Here is a 22110-nt window from a genome sequence, read left to right as displayed (position 1 = left end):
TACTTTCTGTTCCTTGGCACTAAAACATCTAGCCAAGGACAGACAGCTTCAGTGAGCCAGGACTTCCAATGGCATGTTCCATCCAGCCCTAGAGAAAAGGAACCTGAGTTGATAGAAGATGAGGGATGAAATATTATGTCCTCACACTATCTTGGCAGCCCTTCAAAGGAAGGCCAACTCCTGTAACCAATGGGTCTCAGCTGGGGGGTTGGAGGGAAAGGCTCTCTACCACCTTCCTTCATCCAACCACCACAGCATTTTGGACTGGCACTTGTTCCATCCAGAAAAAAACCCCAAACAATCATCTCTTTGCTCAGCACCCTTGCCAGGATCATGAGGCAGCTAGTTTTAGGGACTGGGACATGGCAGTCATTCCTAGTGGTCAGAGAAGGAGTCATGTACCAGAAAACAGAGCCAGAGGCTGGATGCCAAAGCTAAGGGTCAAGCCAGATAAGAACATAAAAAGGCCATACTGGGTCAGACCAAAGGTCCATCTAGCCCAGTATCCTGTCTTCAAACAGTTGCCAATGCCAGTGCCCCAAGGGGAATGAACAGAACAGATAAGCATCAAGTGATCCATCCCCTGTCACCCATTCCCAGCTTCTGGCAAACAGAGGCTAGGGACCCCATCCCTGTCCATTCTGGCTAATAGCCACTGATGGACCTATCCTCCATGAACTTATCTGGTTCTGCTTTGATCCCTGTTATAGACTTGGCCTTCACAACATCCTCTGACAAGAAGTTCCACAGGTTGACTGAGCATTGAGTGAAGAAATACTTCCTTTTGTTTGTTTTAAATCTGCTCTTTATTAATTTCATTTGGTGACCCCTAGTTCTTGTGTTATGAGAAGGAGTAAATAACACTTCCTTATTTACTTTCTCCACACCAGTCATGATTTTATAGACCTCTATCATATCCTCCTTAGCTGTCTCTTTCCCAAGCTGAAAAGTCCCAGTCTTATTAATCACTCCTCATATGGCAGCTGTTCCATACCCCTAATCATTTTGTTGCCCTTTTCCAATTCCAATATATCTTTTTTGAGATGAGGCGACCACATCTGCACACAGTATTCAAGATATGGGTTTATATAGAGACAATATGATATTTTGTCTTATTATCTATCCCTTTCTTAATGATTCCCAACATTCTGTTTGCTTTTTTGACTGTCGATGAACATTGAATGGATGTTTTCAGAGAACTATCCACAGTGACTCCAAGATCTCTTTCTTGAGATTCGGAGCCAAAGGTCAAAATCAGAGTCAGAGGCTGAATGCCAGGGCTGAAGGTCAGAGTCGGAATCAGAATCAGAGACTCCAGCCAAGGGTCAGAGCCAGAGTCAATGTCGTAGGACAGGGATCAGGAACACAGCAGCAAAGCAGGACTCAGGCAAGAAGGCAGGGTCCAATGTAGGAGCCAGTCAGGGCCTCACCCAGTTGCCTCTTTCTGACTTAAGTAGTACAGCCAGACCAACTGGTGGGTCCAAGCACTCTCCCAATCAAGACTCCTGTGGGTGGTGCCTCTGGTGGGGCTAGGGTTCCATGAGCCACTCAGCCCAGCAAACTGCCAGAGAGTGGCTGGGATACGTGGGTTGCTTAGAGACCTGTGGGGCCTCACACCTATCTCTGCAGAATTGCCAGGGCAAATCCCTCCCCAGAAGGCTTGACCAAGCCAAGGAAATGCTGTCTTTTTCTGCAGAGAGGTTTGAAATGAAATTAACCAACTTCAGCCAGGTGTCTTGCTCCTGCCTAAGAACAGCTGACCTCACCCAATAACTAGTAACCTCAAGTCAGTGGAAAACAGAGAATCAGAGTGGGGCGGTCCGTTCCTTGAGCACTGCAGTGAAGTCAAAGACTATGATAACTGACTTCAGATGGGGGAAAATCCAAAGCTGCCTTGCCCAACAGAGCCAATTACCTGTTCATACAAAACCTAGACAGGCCTCCCTCTCATGGTAAGCCCAGTGAGTTGATCTCTTGCTTTCGTGATAGCAGCAACAATTGTTTGTCCTCTACAAAATCAGTCCCCCTTTCCCTCAATCATTCTCACTCCCACTACAGCCAGATATGGGTCAGGGTATTGCACCAGCCCTGTCTTTGAGTGGTGTAAATTCACGCTGTAGCTAATGGATAAAATAGGCAAAATCTCAGCCAACTAAAAAAACAGAGAAAACAGTAAGTGGCCCCATTGCCTGCTCACCACTTGTTCTTTCCCACCACATTTCACTTATTTTTTCCTGCATTCAAACTCACATTTTTGATAAACTCTACACTTTTCCTTATTCTTTAAATAACTGTTGTCTTCAACACCAGAAAGCCTCAGATGTTCTCACAGGCCGCCACTCCAGCACCGACCTGTCATTAAAGAGAAACCTGGACCAGCTTCTGGCAGCTTACGAGTACCCTGAACATGCCTATCATTCAAGTTGTATTTCTCCCTCCTGTCAAACTGATTGTTTTTATATGCTAAAAATATGCATATATACTTAAACATAAAAAGCTTTTGTCTCAAAGTCCCGTAAGTTTATGCCTCGTTTGTTTAACAATGCGAAAGTAAGTTTTAAGATATGAGAAGTTAAGAAACATGACTGTCTACCAATGTTAACTCTTAAGAGTGTACTTGTAAGCTTCCACTCTATTCTTAACTTACTTCATAGTCTATACTGTAGAAATAGCAGTACATACGACTAGTAATGCTATGGACTCAGCTTAGACCTCCCAATACCTAGAGTAGGCATGATACGGTGAGTTAAAGTTGAAGTAAAGGCCATAACTCTGTTTTCTTTCTTCTGTGGATCTAAATTAAACCCTTTAATTTATTGTAATTTGCTTTATTATCAATGGCAGAATGGCCTAAGTTTTAAACCAGACATTTGTTTTCATTTGACATGGAACAATGATAATGCATGAAAGGTACTCGTGTGAACACAATGGTCATATCAGATGTCAATAATCGGGCATTCCATAGTCTTACACAGTTTGGATGTGTAAACAACAGACATTTACAACTGACAGGAAAACACTGAAACACAAATTCTTTTAAAGCTTGAATAAACAAAACTTAAGACAAACAAAGTCTGGAACACATGCAGTACTCCTAGAACAAATTGTTTCGAATGTATGAACATTAGGATGAAATTATTATTTATATTTTTGATGTAAAACATTAGTATTTTCATTAACACATGCAACTTTCTTCCTTACCTTTAGGGAATCAAAGCAGGCAATAACTCTTCCATTTTCAATCTGGCAACTTTTGGGGGGATGTGCAAATTTGCATTCCTCATCAGAGCGTGAACAAGTTCCTCTCTGAAATTGTCGGCACACTTCTAATGTCAGCCATTTTGTATCTCTTACAGGAGCAACATTCAAAGCCATGATGGAAAACTGATTTAGGTTTTGTGAATGACTATTAAGTGAATTATGCCAAGCCAATCTACAACAATTCCAAAAACTATAGTTGAGAGAGAGAAGCTCTGTGCTTTTTTTCTATCGGCAATGAAGTAATAAATTGCTTAATGGAGCCCAATACACACAAAGCAGAATGAGCAAAGACAATTTATCAGCAAGCAGTCACTCATCAATCAATATGTCCCACTTGTAGACTTTTGGCTGCAAAAAAATCATGCTCAGTAGCATCTCTGGCTGTAAAATATCTGAGTCTCTTGATTGGATCGCTGACACAACTGTTTTAAATAAAGTTACTTCAGTGCAATGGCACTCCTTGATATAATATTAATTCTTTGCAGGCTGCTTGCTGGTATTGATTACACAGGAAAAGCAATGCAGTCAGCTTATTCACGTCCTGGCAGTAATTCTTTCTTCAGCTTTTTTAATATGGAAGCCAGTTTCACAACAAGCAATTGGCAAACCAAGACAGTTGAGGTGTCTTCTGTGACATATAAGGTCAGGGCGATGTCTAGCTGGCAGAGATAATATTTTGAAAACACATTCAGGCGTCGCAGTCCTCTCTCGTAAAAGTGACTTCACAAAGGCACTTTTTAATAATTGACCTGACAAAACAAATAAAATATCAGTTTATAATCAACCTTTTAAAAAATCAACATTTTGAAAAACAACCACCACATTTTTATCATGGACACTGAAAATGTGCAGTTAATGCAGTAAACTAGTGCAGACTTAAATTAAACAAAATATTAAAAATCAGCCTCTTTCATGAAGTTATTCATGACAAGGGAATAACCAATTGAAACAGGTATTGCAGCAATATTCTAGGCAACAATCCAAAAATTGGGAATGACTCAAACAGATGAATATAGAAGATACAATAATTAGGCATGCTGCTTCTGAAACAATTCAATCTAATGTGCTTAGATTCCAAAATAATGTATTAGAGCCACAGTTTCCAATTAATTTATCAGTTAGTCCTTTAGATTGCATTATTGAGTGTTGTAAACAGCTACTTATTATTTGTTCTGTTTATAAAAAATGAAGATGGTAGAATTTTGTATGAATTTCTTGTCTCTTGGGGGAAAAAAGTGGTTTTGTCTTTATAAAAGGAAAACCCGTTTCTAATAGAAAGAATGTTAATTGGATTTTTTAAAACTACAGACCATTTCTAAAAGGTTTCATGTAAGGTTGCAGTAAGCTTCTAAGTGTTTAAATGTTCTCTAAGCATTTGCTTTTATTGTGAACCTAAACTGTTTCTTAATTAAAATGTATTCATGTTTTTTTTTTTATAAAGTATAAATGAAGGCCAAAGAGTTTGACACAAATATACATAACATATACATTACTACAAAAATAAGCTTTATCTGTAGACAAGATGACTGTAGACATGATTTCTGCTCTAACTCTGCTTTAAAAACATACAAACTTGGTTGAATAATTAAGTGTTTTATGCAGAATCTACCAGAGCAAAGAAGTGATTACTTTTATTGAATAATGAAGCTATTTTGTATGCTAAGTAGAATCAACAAAGTCATTTCTATTAAAAGTACATTGAGAAAATAATAATCATTCTATAGTACACAGTTCTATAAGAAGCTCCATCCATGCTTATAGAAAAACTGTATTATATGACAATATTTAATAGTGTATATTATAATGTAATTAAACACAGCATATGTACAAGGGGGTATAGTTAAGGTTACACATGCAAACTTAACTTTGGTATTTCCTGACTTTGAATGCCTAACCAATATTGACCAACATTTTTAAAAATGTCTAAAGTTTGGCTTCTAAATCCATATTTAGGCAACTAAGTAAGTGTCCTGATTTTCAGAAGTACGGAGCATCCAAGCAGCTCCCACTGACACAGACTCAGGTGGGACTTAGAATGTGGAACTACTTGGTGAGGGGGTATTTAAAGGAGAAACTGTCCTTTGTAAGAAGGACAGGGGAAGAGTTGTTTGGGAAGCTGGGGGTTGTGGGGGGAGTGAAAGACAGAGGAAGAACAGAGGAAGATTCATAAACTAAAAGATTCCAAGGCCAGAGGACTTCATTGTGATCATCTAGTCTGACTTCCTATATAACACATGCCATAGACTTCCCCCAAATATTCCTAGAGCAGATCTTTTAGAAAAACATCCAGTCTTGATTTAAAAATTGCCAGTGATGGAGAATGTACCATAACCCTTGGTAAAGTGTTCCAATGGTTAATTACCCTCACTGTCGAAAAAAATACACCTTATTTCCAGTCTAAATTTGTCTAGCTTCAAATTCCAGCCATTAGATCCTGTTATACCTTTCTCTGCTAGATTGAAAAGGTCGCTTGCTGGAGGATTCTCGGCGACTTGAAGTCTTTAAATCATGATTTGGGGACTTCAACAGCTGAGTCAAGGGAGAGAATTATTCCAGGAGTGGGTGGGTCAGCTTTTGTGGCCTGCATCATGCGGGAGGTCAGACTAGATGATCATAATGGTTCCTTCTGACCTTAAAGTCTATGAGTCTATGAGATGAGCCCATTATTAAATATCTGTTCCTCATGTAATCAAGTCATCCTTTAATTTTCTCTTTGTTAAACTAAATAGAATGAGCTGTTTGAGTCTATCACTATAAGGCAGGTTTTCTAATCCTTTAACCATTGTTGTGGCTCTTCTCTGAACCCTCTGCAATATATCAGCATTCTTCTTGAACTGTGGCACCAGAACTGGACATACTATTCCAGCAGCAGTCGCACCAGCACCACATACAGAGGTAAAATAAACTCTCTACTCCTACTCAAGATTCACTTATTTACGCATCCTAGGATCATATTCGCTCTTTTGGTCACAGCATCACACTGGGAGCTCATGTTCAGCTGATTAATCACCTCAACTGCCAAATCTCTTTCAGAGTCACTGCTTCTCAGAAGAGAGTTCCCCATTCTGTAAGTATGCCTACATTCTTTGATCCCAGATGTATACATTTACACTTAGCCATATTAAAATGCTTATTGTTTGCTTGTGCTGTTTACCAAGCGATCCAGATCTCTCTGAATCAGTGATCTGTATTCTTCATTATTTACCACTTCCCCAATTTTTGTGTCATCTTCAAACTTTATCAGTGATGATTTTATGTTTTCTTTCAGGTCACTGATAACAATTTTAAAAAGCATAGGGCCAAGAACTGATCCCCATGGAACCCCACTGGAAATACATCCATTTCATGATGATTCCTCATTTATAATTACATTTAAAGACCTATCAGTTAAGTCAGCTTTTAATCCATTTAATGTGTGCCACGTTAATATTACATCATTCTAGATTTTTAATCAAACTGTCATGTGGTACCAAGTCAAATACAGTCTAAGTATATTTCATCAACATTATTAGCTTCATCAACCAAACTTGTAAACTTTAAAAAAGACATTAGGTTAGTTTGACAGGATGTATTTTCCATAAACCAAGGTTGATTGCATTACTTATATCACCCTTCTTTAATTCAGTCTCACTATTATCTTGCTCGGGATTTATGTCAGTCTGAGGGGCCTATAATTGCACCAGTAATCCGGTTTACCCTTTTAAAATAGTGGCATAACATTAGCTTTCTTATCGTCTTCTGGAAATTTCCCAGTGCTCCAAAACTTACTAAAAATCAGCTTTAATGGTCCACCAAGCTTCTCAGCCAGCTCTTTTAAAAAACTCTTGGATACAAGTTATCAGGACCTGCTGATTTTAAAATGCCTAACTTTAGTAGCTGCTATTTTAACATTCTCCTGAGATGCTGATGGAATGGACAGCGTGTTATAATATATGACATGACTAGGTCATCTGTTTTCTTCCCCAAATACAAAACAAAAATATTTATTGAACACTTCTGCCACTTGTGCATTATTTTTGATAATGCTACCATTTCCACATATTAATGAACTAATACCATTGTTAAGATTCTTTATGTTCTGTGACAGACCCAGACCAGTGGGGTACAGGAGTCTGGTAGAGGGCAAATATACTGGTCACTGGATGAGTAGTTTTCTGTTCCCTGAGTGACCAAAGCAGGGGCTCCACTAGAGTAATCAGGAACCTGCTAGAACCAGTTAAGGCAGGCAGGCTAATTAGGACACCTGGAGCCAATTAAGAAGAAGCTGCTAGAATCAATTAAGGCAGGCTAATCAGGGCACCTGGGTTTTAAAAAGGAGCTCACTTCAGTTTCTGGGGGGAGTGTGAGGAGCTGGGAGCAAGAGGCACAAGGAGCTGAGAGTGAATGCTACTGGAGGACTGAGGAGCACAAGCGTTATCAGACACCAGGAGGAAGGTCCTGTGGTGAGAATAAGGAAGGTGTTTGGAGGAGGCCATGGGGAAGTAGCCCAGGAAGTTGTAGCTGTCATGCAGCTGTTACAGGAGGCACTATAGACAGCTGCAGTCCACAGGGCCCTGGGCTGGAACCCAGAGTAGAGGGCGGGCCCGGCTTCCCCCCAAACCTCCCAATTGACCTGGACTGTGGGTTCTCCCAGAGGGGAAGGTCTCTGGGCTGTTCCCCAACCCACATGGTGAATCTTTGAGGCAAGAAAATCTGTCAATAAGCGCAGGACCCACCAAGATAGAGGAGGAACTTTGTCACAGTTCCTAATATACTTAATTCTGCTGGCCATAGAGATTTCCTTGTGTGTCTATGCTTCCCTTATCAATTTTCTATAATTCATACATTCTGATTTATAGTCATAACTCTAAACTTCCCATTTCTTCCATTTGTTAGACATTTAACATTTATTTATTTATTTTACAGCTGCCTTCACTTCCCCTCTAAATCAGGTCACTTTTTTAATCAGTATGGCCTTCTTCCTTGATTGTGGCTTTTTGGGTATCTAATTAAGCAGGGATCGGCAACCTTTGGCATGCGGCTTGCCAGGGTAAGCCACCTGGCGGGCTGGGCCGGTTTGTTTACCTGCCGCGTCCGCAGGTTCGGCCGATCGTGGCTCGCACTGGCCGCGGTTCGCCACTCCAGGCCAATGGGGGCGGTGGGAATCGGCAGCCAGCACATCTCTCGGCCCGTGCTGCTATTGTAGCACCATTTTGCTCAGTTGTAAATGACTACCAAGGTACAAGGTAGTTGTGAATCAAGCCCTACTGTTGACATTTGGTATGGATCAGTTTAGGTGTGGTTATAATACTGAGGGCTGGGTGGGATAGAACTAACTAATGCTTTTTTAATTCTTAGTGCTCTAAGGATAACTTCAAAATTGTTTTAATTTTGAAACCACTGTTTCCTTTGATGACCTGTGCTGGGACTATAAGATCCTTCTGTGCTGGGGGCTATTAATTGTGCATATCAGTTTGAAGGATCAGGTCCTTAGTTCACAACCAGGCCAATAGAATGTACTCATGACCACCGTTACTGAAGCACAAGCACAGCATATCTATGAAGCCTCAGCTTTTTCGTTACCCAGGCTGTCACTTTGATACAGCAAAGCTGTTGGGCCAAAGGAGCTCATATTTTATATTTAGCTTGACAGTGTAAACAGCGAAGTGCTTAAAAAAGACTGTACATTCCAGCTAAGAGCTCTATCAAGGCCTGTTAATCTACAAGTGTAAGGCCTGATCCTGTGATATGTTGAATACCTGCAACTCATTGAGTTTAGTAGCTCAGCTCTTCTCATAGTTAGAACTTTTGGGGGGTTACTAATTAAACATCTCTGCTTTTTTTTATTTAAAAGATAAAGGGAAAATCCTAAATTAAATACATTATCGAAAAGCAATAATATGATACCTACTTTGAGGAGGGAGGGAAGGTCTTGAGGTTTAAAACATAACACCGGGGAGTCAAAATATCTGGGATCTAGTCCAAGCTTTGCCGCAGACTTCCTGTGTGATCTTGGGCAAAGCATTTATCTCCTCTGTGCCTTGGTTTTTCCATCTGCCTAATGGGGATAACATTCCAAAGGGTGGCACGAGACTAAATTATTTAGTATCTACAAATTAACTTCCATGGGTTTATTTCATTACTCTGTGGCAACCTATGTTCATGGGCATATTTTGGTTGTATGGTTATATCTTCAATCCCACAAAACCCAAAGGCATGAGATGGACCCAAAATGAAGTAAATGACAATAAAAGTGGGATGAACCTTGAAATAACGTGGATTCCTTATCTTTATCATGTCTAAAGTTTTCTGCAGATTCACTGCCAAGATTTCATATTTTGAATGTCAATGAATGGGTATTATTGTTTATTTAACATTTATATTATGGGGGGGGTGTTACAAGTAGAGGATACAGTGATTGTAATAGAAATTGCAGGCAGTGAAGTAATTTTGCCCACAAAGTTGGGAAGAAACAAAGACCCTCCCCTACAAAACCACAGTGTCCCAGCCCCATGGAGTTCTCTATTGGTGATTATTGTACTACTTTGATTAGCTTCCTTCCTGTGTCTGGCTACTCAAGGTCGCCTGTGGGCACTGCAGCTGGGGAATAGGACTGCCCCAGCCATGTACCCTCTCCCATCCTCAACACACTAATAGTAGTCCCTGAACTGGGAGCTCTTCTAGGGGTTTCAGAGGCCACACTTCACCTGTTGGGAGAACCCCTTCACAGAAGGTACACCATGAGGAAGAAACTTGTGGCTGCAGCACACCTGTGAATTCCGCAATCTGTCAGCTTTATCCCATTCCATATATCCTTTATTTCTTTCCCCACACTCACTTCTGCCTCTCCACTAAACCCCCTAGATTTTCCTACTTCTCCCTCAGTCTTTTACTCTGTCCTCCCTTCCTGCCAAAATTCTCTCTCTCAATTCTCCCCATATGCTACTTCTCTTCTACATTTCCTACAATAGCATTTTACACCTATTTTGCACAGATATAAATGACTACACAAGGTGCAAGGCAGGGGAGATACAGGCCCTAAATCTAATTCCAACTGGAATGAATGAATGAATGGCTACAAAACACGGGCCCAGCAAAAACCTTACCATTCCTGTCTGCACTAGCATGTTGTTTTCCACTAGAAAGAAATGCCCATTCTGAACAACTGCAGATTCATTTATTTAATATTTATATTACAGTGCCAAACAAAGGCCCAAATCAGTATTGAGATCTTAGTGTCCTAGGTGCTTTACAACCATATTACATACAAAAATATTTTAAAAGCCATTAGGTTGCAAAGTAAAGTATTCAAATGTTAGGAAATGCCAGAATTAAGGTTGCTTTATAAAAATGTCTACACTACAAATACTACAGCGGGCACAGCTGCAGCTACACTATGTGTAGCATTGTCATATAGTGATGGAAGGGTTTTTTCCATCATTGTAGTAAATCCACTCCCTCAAGAGGTGGCAGCTGCATCTACAGTAGGGTTGCAGCCCCCTTGTGCATAACTTATGTATTATGATACAATTTTAATTACATGGTTACATTATTTTATCCACGGGTATCCTGCCACATTTGCTTATTTTTGAGTGCTTTTGACTTTGTAACTGTTAAGTTCTTTTAATGTAGTTTTTTTATATGTAATTTCCTATGTTTTTAAAAAAGCAAACTGAAAAAACAAATTCTATCATGGAACGGTACTGATCCCTGTCTGGGTCATTAGCAGGGTTGGAACCTATAGATTCACAGCACAGACCTCTGCAATTTGAATTAACAGACTAACTGGTAGCAATAGTTACTCTCTGAGGGCTGGTCTACACTGCGGGGTGGGGGGGGGGAAATCGATCTAAGATACCCAATTTCAGCTATGAGATCTTAGATCGACTTACCTCCCATCCTCACGGCGCGGTATCGATGGCTGCGGCTCCCCCGTCAACTCCGCTTCCGCCTCTCGCCCTGGTGGAGTTCCGGAGGCGACGGGGAGCGCATTCGGGGATTGATTGATCACGTCTAGACGAGATGCCATAAATCGATCCCCGATAGATCAATTGCTACCTGCCGATCCGGCGGGTAGTGAAGACGTACCCTGAGTGTACTAGTCATTAGAGGGGGATGAGATGCAAACTTTGGCAATGGGTTTCACTGTCATTTACTAGACTGGATGAAATTTAATGGCCTGTGATACACAGGAGGTCAGAATAAATGATCTAATCATCCTTCTGGCCTTATTTTAGACAGCAGAGGAACGCTGGATCTCCAGAATTGAGGATCTGGAGGTGAGTGTGCATTATTGTTAAAGACCCTTCTTCTCCGAGCATATCTCCCCATCCCCCAGCCAGCTCCTATACCTCTCCGCATCAGGGAAGATAACTTCCTACTCTTCCCGGTTGCCTGGGCAACATCAGGGGGAGCAGTGAGAGCAAAGGAGAGACTCTCCCCACTCACAGTTCCTGTGTTGGTGCCACAGCAACCCCTAGCATCAGGGAGCAGCAATTGCAGGGAAAGTCCTACTCAGAACTTGCAGCCCTGGGCAGCAGCATACTCAATGCAGACAGCATCTTTGGAGAACTTAGCTGTCAAACTAACAAACCTCAGCAAATTCTGAAAGGTGATTTTCAGAGGTGAATAACCTCGGCCAAATGTACGGGGATTTTCATGGGGACAACAAAAGGCATGCATCTGACCCCAGGGTGTCCCCCTTGCCAAATTTCAAACTTGAAGGTGCTAGAAACCATTTTTACTGGAACTTTTAATGGAAATTTTTAGACCAAATAGTTTGACAAACTTTAAAGCTATAAGCACCTGAAAACAGGATCTTGTAATAAAAAGTTTTAGGCAACCCTAACTATAGGCATCACTTAATAGCACTGCCTACAAATCTGAGAACACGACAGCACCCCTGCCTTGAAGAGCTAACAGCCAGAACAAACAAACAGATGAAAACTTAAGATCTGAGGTTTTTCTGAGCCTCAATATTTAGTGAGCTCTAGGGGCTTGCTTAGGGAAAGATACATTACTCTTAAATTTGACATTCCCTTCAATCTACAGTTAAGAGTAATTTGCTGAAGCAGTGACTCCTGCTAGAGATAACAGGATAAATATAGGCAGCATGCAAAGAAATACAATCTCTCTCAGAAGTCCCAGGATAACCCTAGAGACTTGGACATGGTGAGTCTCTAGCTAATGTTGCATTATGTAGCATTCCTACAGGTGCCTCCCCAGACTACTGAACGGTAGTCTAAATATTGGGAAATGTGATGGTGCATGGTCCTTCCTGAATACTTTTTCAAAGCATTACTACTGGGATTTGGTCCTTAGGGAGGAATCTTGTTTCATTCAGCCTCTAATTCTGCACAACATGTTTCAAGTAAGAGATCCCAAGCTCAACTGTTTTAGGAAAATGAAGTGGAGGCTTTTTCCTTGAATCATTGGTGGTATATTATCAGTTATATATTAACACACACACAACCTCAGTTGTGAAACAGCTAGGGATGCTACATATAAATATACCTGACCCAAAAAAACAAAACATGGAAAGTTAAGCCCCTTAATGGTACATGCCCTCTACTCCTCCACTCACAAACAACACTTTACCATAAACCCCCACACTGCACAAAGCAGGCACTGCAACCTTAACTCTGCACCCCTTTCACACTTCTGCACACACACTTCTACCAAATTGTTTTCTCCTCACCACTAGTAGTTGTGGCCATTTGGTGTAGTAGTAGGTTCTTTCGAGAGAGGTAGATTGGTAAGGATTTGTGCAGAAAAAGGATTAAAGGGGATGATGAAAAGCTAGTGCAGAAATAAAAGGTTTGATATTGTGATCTGTCCAAAGCCACTATTATGGCTAAAACCCATATAGCAGGAACACAGTAATACTTCAGAATACACATAGGCTGAACACTTTTTCCAGCATGCTTCTATTACTAGAGCTATCCTGTTTGTAAAGATTACTCGGTAGAACAACACTCTTACATCTATAACAGAAGTGCTAATGTAGTATAATAAAAGCACTAATAAAATAAGAAGATAGAAGCTCTAGGTTGTGGGGGCTGTGTGCTGAGCCAAGCGGCCTGCTAGGCTAGGCTGAGAGTTTACAAATGAAGCTCTAGCCTGCTATCTTTTGATCCACAATCCCTTTAGGTTCCCTGGAGAAGGAGGAGGAGCTAACTCAGGGAGAATAGGGGTTTAAAAAGCCAGCTCCTAAGCAACGAGAGGAGCTAGCGAACAGTAGGGTGACCAGATGTCCCGATGTTATAGGGACAGTACTGATATTTGGGGTTTTGTCTTATACAGGCACCTATTACCCCCCACCCCCGTCCCGATTTTTCACACCTGCTATCTGGTCACCCTAGCGAACAGGGGATTTTTACAGTGGAGTTTAGAGAGGAAGTGCAAGAGGCAGATATGCCTAATCAACATACTCCAAACTTAGGCTAATAGCCTCCCATCCCCACGCTCCCCCCAAAAACAAAACAGAGTAAAAATAATGCAGCAACAGAGTGGAGGCTATCCAGCTTATTTTATATAGTGCAAACAGTCCATTACCCTCAGAGAAACAGTACGAGCTCTTGAGACTGGAGTGGCTGAACTAGAAGAGCGGAGGGGGGGAAGGAGAGAGAGACAAGACTTTCAGGGAGACAATACAACGGTTCCATTCCCAGTCTGATGACCTCTGTGCTACTGAGGAGGATGAAAGTCTCGGGGAAGGAGATGTCATGGTATGCTCTTGCACTGAGGTTACCCCTTCAGGGAACCCTGTTATTAGGAAGAGCCAGGTAATAATTTAATTACTATTAGTAAAATAGTTGGGTTTGCAATGACTGGGAGAACTGCCTGGTAAACTGCCTGCTGGGTGCAAAGGATGAGGATCTCACAAAACATCTAGATGTATTTGCATGCAATGCTGGGGAGGAGTCAGTGGTCATGGTACATGTAGGTACCCATGACATAGGAACAGGTAGGAGAGAGGTCCCAGAGGCCAAATTTAGACTATTAGGTAAGAGATTAACGTTCAGAACCTCCATGGTAGTATTCTCCAAAATGCTTCCAGTTTCATGTGCAGGATCAAGAAGATGGGCAGAACTGCATGGTCTCAATGTGTGGATGAGACAATGGTGTAGGGAGGAGAGTTTTAGGTTTATTAGGAACTACCTATTATATTTGTTTACACGCCAGCAGTTTGGTTCTGTTTTGGTTTAGGTGGAACTCATCCTTCCTATATAGGCTCCTCCTTCCCTTTTCCCAGGGGTTGACCTTTTGGGGAAGGAGGAGCCTATTCAGGAAGGACGAGCTCCACCTAAACCAAAATAGAACCAAACTGCTGGCATGTAAAATTAAAAAGGTTGTAGATAATTTTTTAAACTAAGGGGGAAAGATGACAGGTGTGGAGGAGCACACGGTTTGGGCAGAGACATCCCTTAGGGATGAATTTATTAATGAATAAATTCTATATGGTAGTAAAGAGGATAGGAAAGAAGTTGGAAAAGGACAGGTAGTGAGGAACAGTCAAATATAAAACAGTCCCATTTAAATATAATAGATAAGGGCAAGCAACTAATTATTGACAATGTACAAGTGTTTATATACAAATGCCAGAAGTCTAAATACTAAGATGGGATAATTAGAGGCCTAGCTTTAAATGAGGATATTGATATAATAGGCATCACAGACACTTTGTAGAATGAGGATAACCAACGGGAGGTGGTAATACAAGGGTACAAAATATATAGGAATGACAGAGTAGGTTGCATTGGTGGGGGAGTGCCACTATATGTGAAAGAAAGCATAAAGTCAAAGAAAGTAAAAATCTTCAATGAATCAAGTTGTACCATAGAATCTTTATGGCGAGAAACTCCACCTTTGAACAATTACAGCATAGCTAGAGAAATATACTACTGACCAGGATAGTGACAGCAACTATGAAATGCTCTGGGAGATTAGAGAGGCTACAAAGTCAGAAAACACAATAATAATGGGGGTTTTCAACTAGTCTCATATTGACAGGGTATTTGTCACCTCAGGGGGGGATGTAGAGATAAAATTTCTATACACATTAAATGATTGCTTCATGAAGCAGCTTGTTCTGTCATCCACAAGGGGAGAGGCAATTCCTGATTTAGCCCTAAGTAGAACATAGAAGCTGGTCCAAAAAGAGAATATAGTTGAACTGCTTGGTAATAGCAACCATAATGTAATTAAATGTAACATCCGGGGGGAGGGGGAAATGAAAAAGAAACTAACTAGAATAGCATTTAACTTCAAAAAGGGAAACTTCACAAAAACGAGGAAGCTAGTTAAATGGAAATTAAACGGGACAGTTACAGGGGTGAAATGCCTGCAAACTGCATGGAGACTATTTAAAAACACAGGCTCAAACTAAACATATATTCCAATTGTAAACAAACAAACAGTAAGAGAACCAAAAAAAATGCCACTATATCTAAATCCATAGTTTGTCTAAACCTTGAATGCTCTGTGCAGTTCTGGTCGTCTCATCTCAAAAAAGATATACGAGAATTGGAAAAGGTACAGAGATGGGCAATTTAAAATTATTAGAATCATGGAAGAGTTTCCATACGAGGAGAGATTAAAAAGACTGGGATTGTTCAGTTTAGAAAAAAGACAATTAAGGGACAATATGATAGACGTCTATAAAATCATGAATGCTATAGTGAAAGTGAATAGGGAAGTGTTCTTTACCCCTTCATATAACACAAGAAGCAGGGGTCATCCAATGAAATTAATAGGCAGCAGGTTTAAAACAAAGATATACTTCTTCACACAATGCACAGTTAACCTGTGGATCTTGTTGCCATGGGATGTTGTGAAGGGTTCAAAAAAGAATTAGATAAATTAATGGAGGATCAATTACTGGCTGTTAGCCAAGATGGTCACGGATGTAACCCCAAGCTCCAAGTGTCCCTAAACCTTCAACTGCCAGAAGCTGGGATTGGACGACATAGGATGGATCACTGCAAAATCACTGTTCTGTCCATTCCCTCTGAAGAAACTGGCAGTGACCACTGCTAGAAGACAGGATACTAGGGCCAGATGGACCACTGATCTGATCTAGTATGGCCATTCTTATGTTATGCTCTTATGCTTGCTTGTGTACACAACAGGCAGAATATGACAGAGGGACTGTTTGCTGTATTTACCGCTGTAACTTGCCAGACAGATTTCCCTAAATAAATCTGATATGCCTAGCTGGAATTCCCTAAGTAAATCTGAACTGGGAAACAAACAACTATTGGGTGTGACCTCTCACAAATAAGTAGAACTTATACAACAATGCTTGGTAAAGATTTAGTTTTTAAAGGAAACTGTAAAGGACACTTTTTCTTGGTGATCATTAGATTTTTGTTTGTAGCTGCATGGCTAATTTTCATTTCAAACCCTTCAGGATATCACTAGGGGTAAAGGAATACTATTGGGTAGCTTAGACCCAAAAGGTAGTTTTGTTTTGTTGTTTGGTTTGTCACTGAAGTTTAACAAAATCTAAACTGTTTTCCGGAATTTTATTTTTAAAACTTCATTATTCTTTATCCTTTACATTGTGGCAACATTCGCAGGACTAACCAGAATGGGGCTCTCTAAACCAGTGCATAAAAAAAAAACCCCAACAGCCTCCCTATGACATTAAGATTCATTTCTTTTCCTGCAGGGTTGAGTTTCATTTCTCAAACAGAAAACAATTCAAGGTAAGCTCCACATACAAACCAGGTCCTCCCCTACTCTCTACAGAGCTCCCTTCCCAGGAACTCTGCTCAGGAGCTAAGGAGACAGAATCTCCCTGTTCCTTTCCCTGAACTCAGGCTGTTCTTTCTATCCCAGCGGGCCTGGTTCAGAATCTCACCTTTATACCCTGTGATCCCAGGACCTATTCCCTTCACCAGGGCAGGTGGCCTGAGCCTAGGTCCTAGGACTATGTGCAGCTGACCCTCAAGCCCCTTTAAAAGGTCAGCTCACCCTGTGATAGGCCCCATTGTGCAAGGCTCTTTGCTAACACACTAAGACAGTGTCCCTGTGGATTCTCTGTAACTTGAAGTCTTTAAATCATGATGTGAGGACTTCAGTAACTCGGCCAAAGGTTAGGGGTCTATTAAAGGAGTGGGTGGGTGAGGTTCTGGGGCCTGCAATGTGCAGGTCAGACTAGATGATCATAATGGTCCATTCTGGCCTTAAAGTCTGTGAGTCTATGAACCTGGGGTATTGTCCTAACAAAGCCAAATAAATGAAATGTTGATGTTGTGTCTTCCTAAAGAACCAATCTCTAACATCTACAGGATGTATCCCACACTTTCTGGTATTTGTAAAAGAGAATGTATAGTAGGTTAATATAAACATTTTTGTATGACTGGACAATTAAAAATTGGATTAGGTAGCATAATAACTGACTGCTGTTTAAGTCATTATGCAGTTATAAAAATGACGTCAGGTGTGGAATAAGTACTAATGGGCAGATGAACTGTGAAAGAAAAGGAAAAGGTAAAAACACCATATGCTTCTGTGATTGATCTTGCTAAAAACATATAAGACATCAAAAAAACAAAGCCTCTCAAAGTCCCACCAGCTCTTTGATGGAAAAGAAGAATGGAATATGGCTCTACTGCCACTGCAATATTTTTTAGAAAAACATCAAATTTAAATAATAGAAAACAGTCACATATTACTTTCTTCCACAAATTAAAACTAAAATCTATTTAGTCTTTCATCTAGTTTTATTAGCATATAATCACCCTTGAGATTGTGCCTGAATAAATCTGAGTGAGCTGTTCTAAGAGAAAGAAAATGATAATCCACCTGTTTAGAGGGGCAGTACAGTGGTATGAGTAAGTGGTTGGGAGCCAATAATTCCCTAATTCTAATCCCAGTTCTTTTGCTAATTTGCCTTGTGCCTTAGTCAAATCACTTAACCTCTCTATCAGTTTCTTCATCCGCAAAATGGTAATTATCATTATTTACAGTACCTATCCTAGAAAGGCATTATAAATTAGTTTAATGTCTGTTATGCAACCTGAAGATGTTCACTATTATATAAATTACCACTAAAATAAGAAATTTTAAAAGAGTTAAATCTTTATTTTAATTTCACTAGTATAAAGTCCCTGGGATGGGTGATTCAGACTTGTATTTATCAATGTGACCTACAAATATCAGTTTCCTTAAATGAGTCATATCTTCCTTGCCAAGATTACTAATCTGATATGTTGACCCTTTTGCTACTATAACTACGGTTCAGGTTTTTTACTATGCCCCAAGCTATTTACAGTAGAGCAATGAGCTTATTAAGAAAATCTATTGGGTTTATACTTTAAAGCTGGCTTTACAGTATAACACATGCCCGATGTCCTTTGGGGAAAGAGGAAAGAACGTATCTCACCAACTGTGTAATAACGAGGTTTATGATAATACACTGGCATAATTCAAATGAATGTACGCACAACTTTTCAAGCACTTCATTGTACTTCTTTGCTAAAGGACTATGTGTAACAAAGCTTCAGAAAACATTTCAAGAGTCTGCACAGCTGACTTGGAGACAAGGATATTTTGCAGCACTGATGTCTTTACAAGTATTGTTGTTGAAAAGGACTCCTACTTGTTCCATTTTAGCTACAATTCAATGCAACACCAGACAATTGTTTTCACTGTTTCTTTCAAATATTTTTTATATTTACAGTAATTTCCCTGATACACCACTATACCTTTTACCCCTTTTCTGATTTTGTATCATTCCTCTTTATCACTTCACCATTTTTTTTGTAAGTTAAAGGAAAGCCAGGTTTTCAGTCACTATGTGGAGATTTCATCTGTAAAATCCAGCAGAAGAGTTGTGGACAATGGTTAATAATCCTTGCCAGAGAGAAACTTATCTCTGGCCCTCTCTTGGACACCAATGCTTTGCTTTTGGCAAACTGCCTTGAGTAAATTCCCAAAGTAGGGTACGTTAGGAGGGCCCACGCACATCAAATTACACAAGTTGGTCATTCTGCTATACTAACAACATACTTTATATTTCTCAGGAATGTACAAACATTTCTAGAGAAGTGTTCCTAATCAGCCAGATTCTGGAATATGCTCTGACCCTTTTATACCACCAGCCTAGCTCAGAGGGGCTACAGCAGAGGTGAAAGCAGCCCCAAGATGACCCCAACAAAAGCATTTTCCCAACAGCTCTGCTGCCTCCCCAGTTCAGCCCACACTATAGTGGGTTCTCTAGGGAGGGTTGAAGTATAACTAGAATGCATTGCTCTCTGGTTATTCTTACTCAGAATAATGTCCCGTAAGGAGCTGTTACAAGATGGCACAATGTAGAACAGTCCTTAGACTGCTCTAAGTTTCATCAAGGACCTGCCTCCTACTCCAATTCTATGCTGAGTGCAGGAATGTAGCAATGGAGAATCTGTTTCAATAGGTTTGTATGACCAATGATGTGAATTCCATTTTGTATGGTAACATCCATTTTAGTTTGACATTCATTTTGTGTAATGTGCTGAACTCATGTCTAATCTTAGCCAATGCAAGGTTATTATGATGTATTCCAGTAGGCTCACCTACCCTGGAAAGGTGCTTGACACTTCACTGAAAGATGATCCCAGAGAAGCCATCAAGCCAACAATCTACGGCCACTGACTCTGTCAATCAACTATTGGCCCATCCCCATGGAACAATGGACTCTCTCCACAAGAGCCTGGGGCAAGAGGAAGAGACCAGCATATCAGTGGAGCACACAGCAAAAAGGGACAGACTATATTTAAGAATGAGTTGCTTCTCTGTGAAGGGGGCCATTCACCACCACATGCAAGAAAACTGGGCTGGAGAGAGAGATGGCAGGATGGCCTCTGCCTAGCCTGAAACACTAACAAGACCTCAGACGTACAGAAGGGATCAGATTAAGTTAGCAGAGGGTACATTCTCAGGATTTTTGTTATTTTGCAAAGTTACATATCTCTCTAGTACTTTTTAAGAGTAAAATGACTGTGGTTAACAAATTCCTTTACTAAGCCTGTGTTTCCTGCTTGCCTCTCATGTTGTCCCAAAAGGTGTCAGACTAGAGGCTGGAGCAACCACAGCTAGATGGAACCCTGGAGGCCTGTGTGCAAGCAATGGGGGAGAGGGGGGTTCTGAGGAGTCTGGATTGCAGAGTCCTAAATCGTGAGGAAGGGCTCAGACAAGAGGTCGAGACGCAGAGTTAGCAACAGGGACTAGACTCAGTCCAGACCCTGCTGGTTTAGAAGCACATGGGATCCAGCAGTTGGGTCCACTTACAACAGACTGGTGACCTTCTGGAAAGGGGATTGGGCTAAGTTATATCATCCCCTTCTTGCTTTTGGTTATGAGGAATCATTTTTGTTTTAATTAGAAAAAACTAAACAATAGATTCCCCAGCCCCTCACCCTGCCTCTTTGCAAGACCATATAGAGCACACATGCAACTCTCCAACTTGTCCATTCACATTGATGCAGAATGGATGAGCTGGAGTTGGATCAAACCCCAAAATGGGATCTATACCAGTCCATCTTCCTATTCATCATCATCATGATTTTCAAGGCAAATCCCAGAGGGATATAGGTTACTTTTATATCGAGCATCACCCAGATCATTCTCCTAGCAGAATTTTCTATCTATGTCCTTCACTGGCAATCTTATCACGTCACTGAAGCTTTTGGCTACCAAGTGATCACTGACTAACTCCTTGGTAAATATGGTTTGTAATTCGCTAGTCTTCCATCCTAATAATAGGTCTGTATCAAGAAAGCTGCCAAAACAAAACCAGTATGATGGAGATGGTTACTGGATTCAGCCACAAAATACAGGATCTTAAAAACGTAGGGCTGCCAGGGGCCTCAAGAGGTCATCTAGTCCACCCCCTGTGCTTAGGCAGGCTTAAGTATATGTAGACTATCTCTGACAGGTGTTGGTCGAAGCTGTTCTTAAAAACCTCCAAGAACAGGGATTCCACAGCCTCCCTTGGTAACATGTTCCACTGCTTAACCATCCTTATAGTTAGAAAGTTTTTCATAATATTAAACTAAAGCTCCTTTGTTGTAAACTAAACTGATTACTTCTTGCCCTACCATTGGTAGATGTAGAAAAAAATTGATAACTTGTCTTTAACAACCTTTTACATATTTGAAGACCTATATCCCCCCTCTGCCATCTATTTTCTAAATTTAACGTGTCAGTTCTTTCCATCTTTCCTCGTATGTCATGTTTTCTAAACCTCTTGTAATTTTTGTTGCTCTCCTCTGAACTTGCTCCAATTTGTTCACATCTTTCTTAAAGTGTGATGCCCAAAACTGCTCATTTCTGATCTTGTCCTGCCACTTAATATGGAACACTTGATAGTGACAAAACCTGAATCCTCCACTCTTCAGCCTTCCTCAGTGCATACATTTCACTGTCACACAATAAAGATGGCAAAACCATGGTTCACAACTTTCTTGGTGAGTTATCACAGGTGTATAACACAATCCCATGCTCTCCTCCCCAGATCACTACAGATGACACCCCAGACAAAGACGGAAGTAGAGGTTTTATTTCAGGTTCCAGGACCTGTTAACCCTGGGAACAGGTGCTGTCACTTCGACGATCTGGAGAACGTTTCAATTTTCCAGCAACAAATTTTTGACCAACTCTAATAATGACCATAGAGATTCAACTCTGCTTCTGCAGATAAAGGCGCAACTGTGCACCCTTAGGAGTTTATGGACGATTCCGACACCAAAAAGGCCAAACTAGCAAATCAAAAGATGGCTTTGGGCAAGCAGAGTTGCCAGTCATATTTTAATATAAAATCAGAATTTAAAAAAAAAATAGGAGAATATTACAGTTATGTTGTTTACTTAAAGAAAAACTAAA

At 40.6% G+C, this 22110-nt stretch overlaps 1 protein-coding gene across 9 annotated transcripts in view; it reads right to left on the bottom strand.

Annotated features, from left to right (window-relative positions):
* The window catches only part of MBNL2 (muscleblind like splicing regulator 2), a 143403-nt gene that overhangs the window by 88573 nt on the left and 32720 nt on the right, over positions 1 to 22110 (bottom strand). For all 9 annotated transcript variants that reach the window (XM_024195749.3, XM_024195753.3, XM_024195746.3 and 6 more), the window contains exon 2: positions 3202 to 4010. In XM_024195749.3, the coding sequence (XP_024051517.1) occupies positions 3202 to 3375 (174 nt within the window). In that variant the 5' untranslated portion in view covers positions 3376 to 4010. The remainder of the gene's footprint in view (positions 1 to 3201; positions 4011 to 22110) is intronic.

The sequence above is a fragment of the Terrapene carolina genome, unplaced genomic scaffold, assembly GCF_002925995.2.
Source record: "Terrapene carolina triunguis isolate 2854851 unplaced genomic scaffold, T_m_triunguis-2.0 Scaffold21, whole genome shotgun sequence".
In the NCBI taxonomy this organism is placed as follows: domain Eukaryota; kingdom Metazoa; phylum Chordata; order Testudines; family Emydidae; genus Terrapene; species Terrapene triunguis.
The sequence above is the reverse complement of the archived record's forward strand: the minus strand, read 5'-3'. Positions and strand labels throughout refer to the sequence as shown.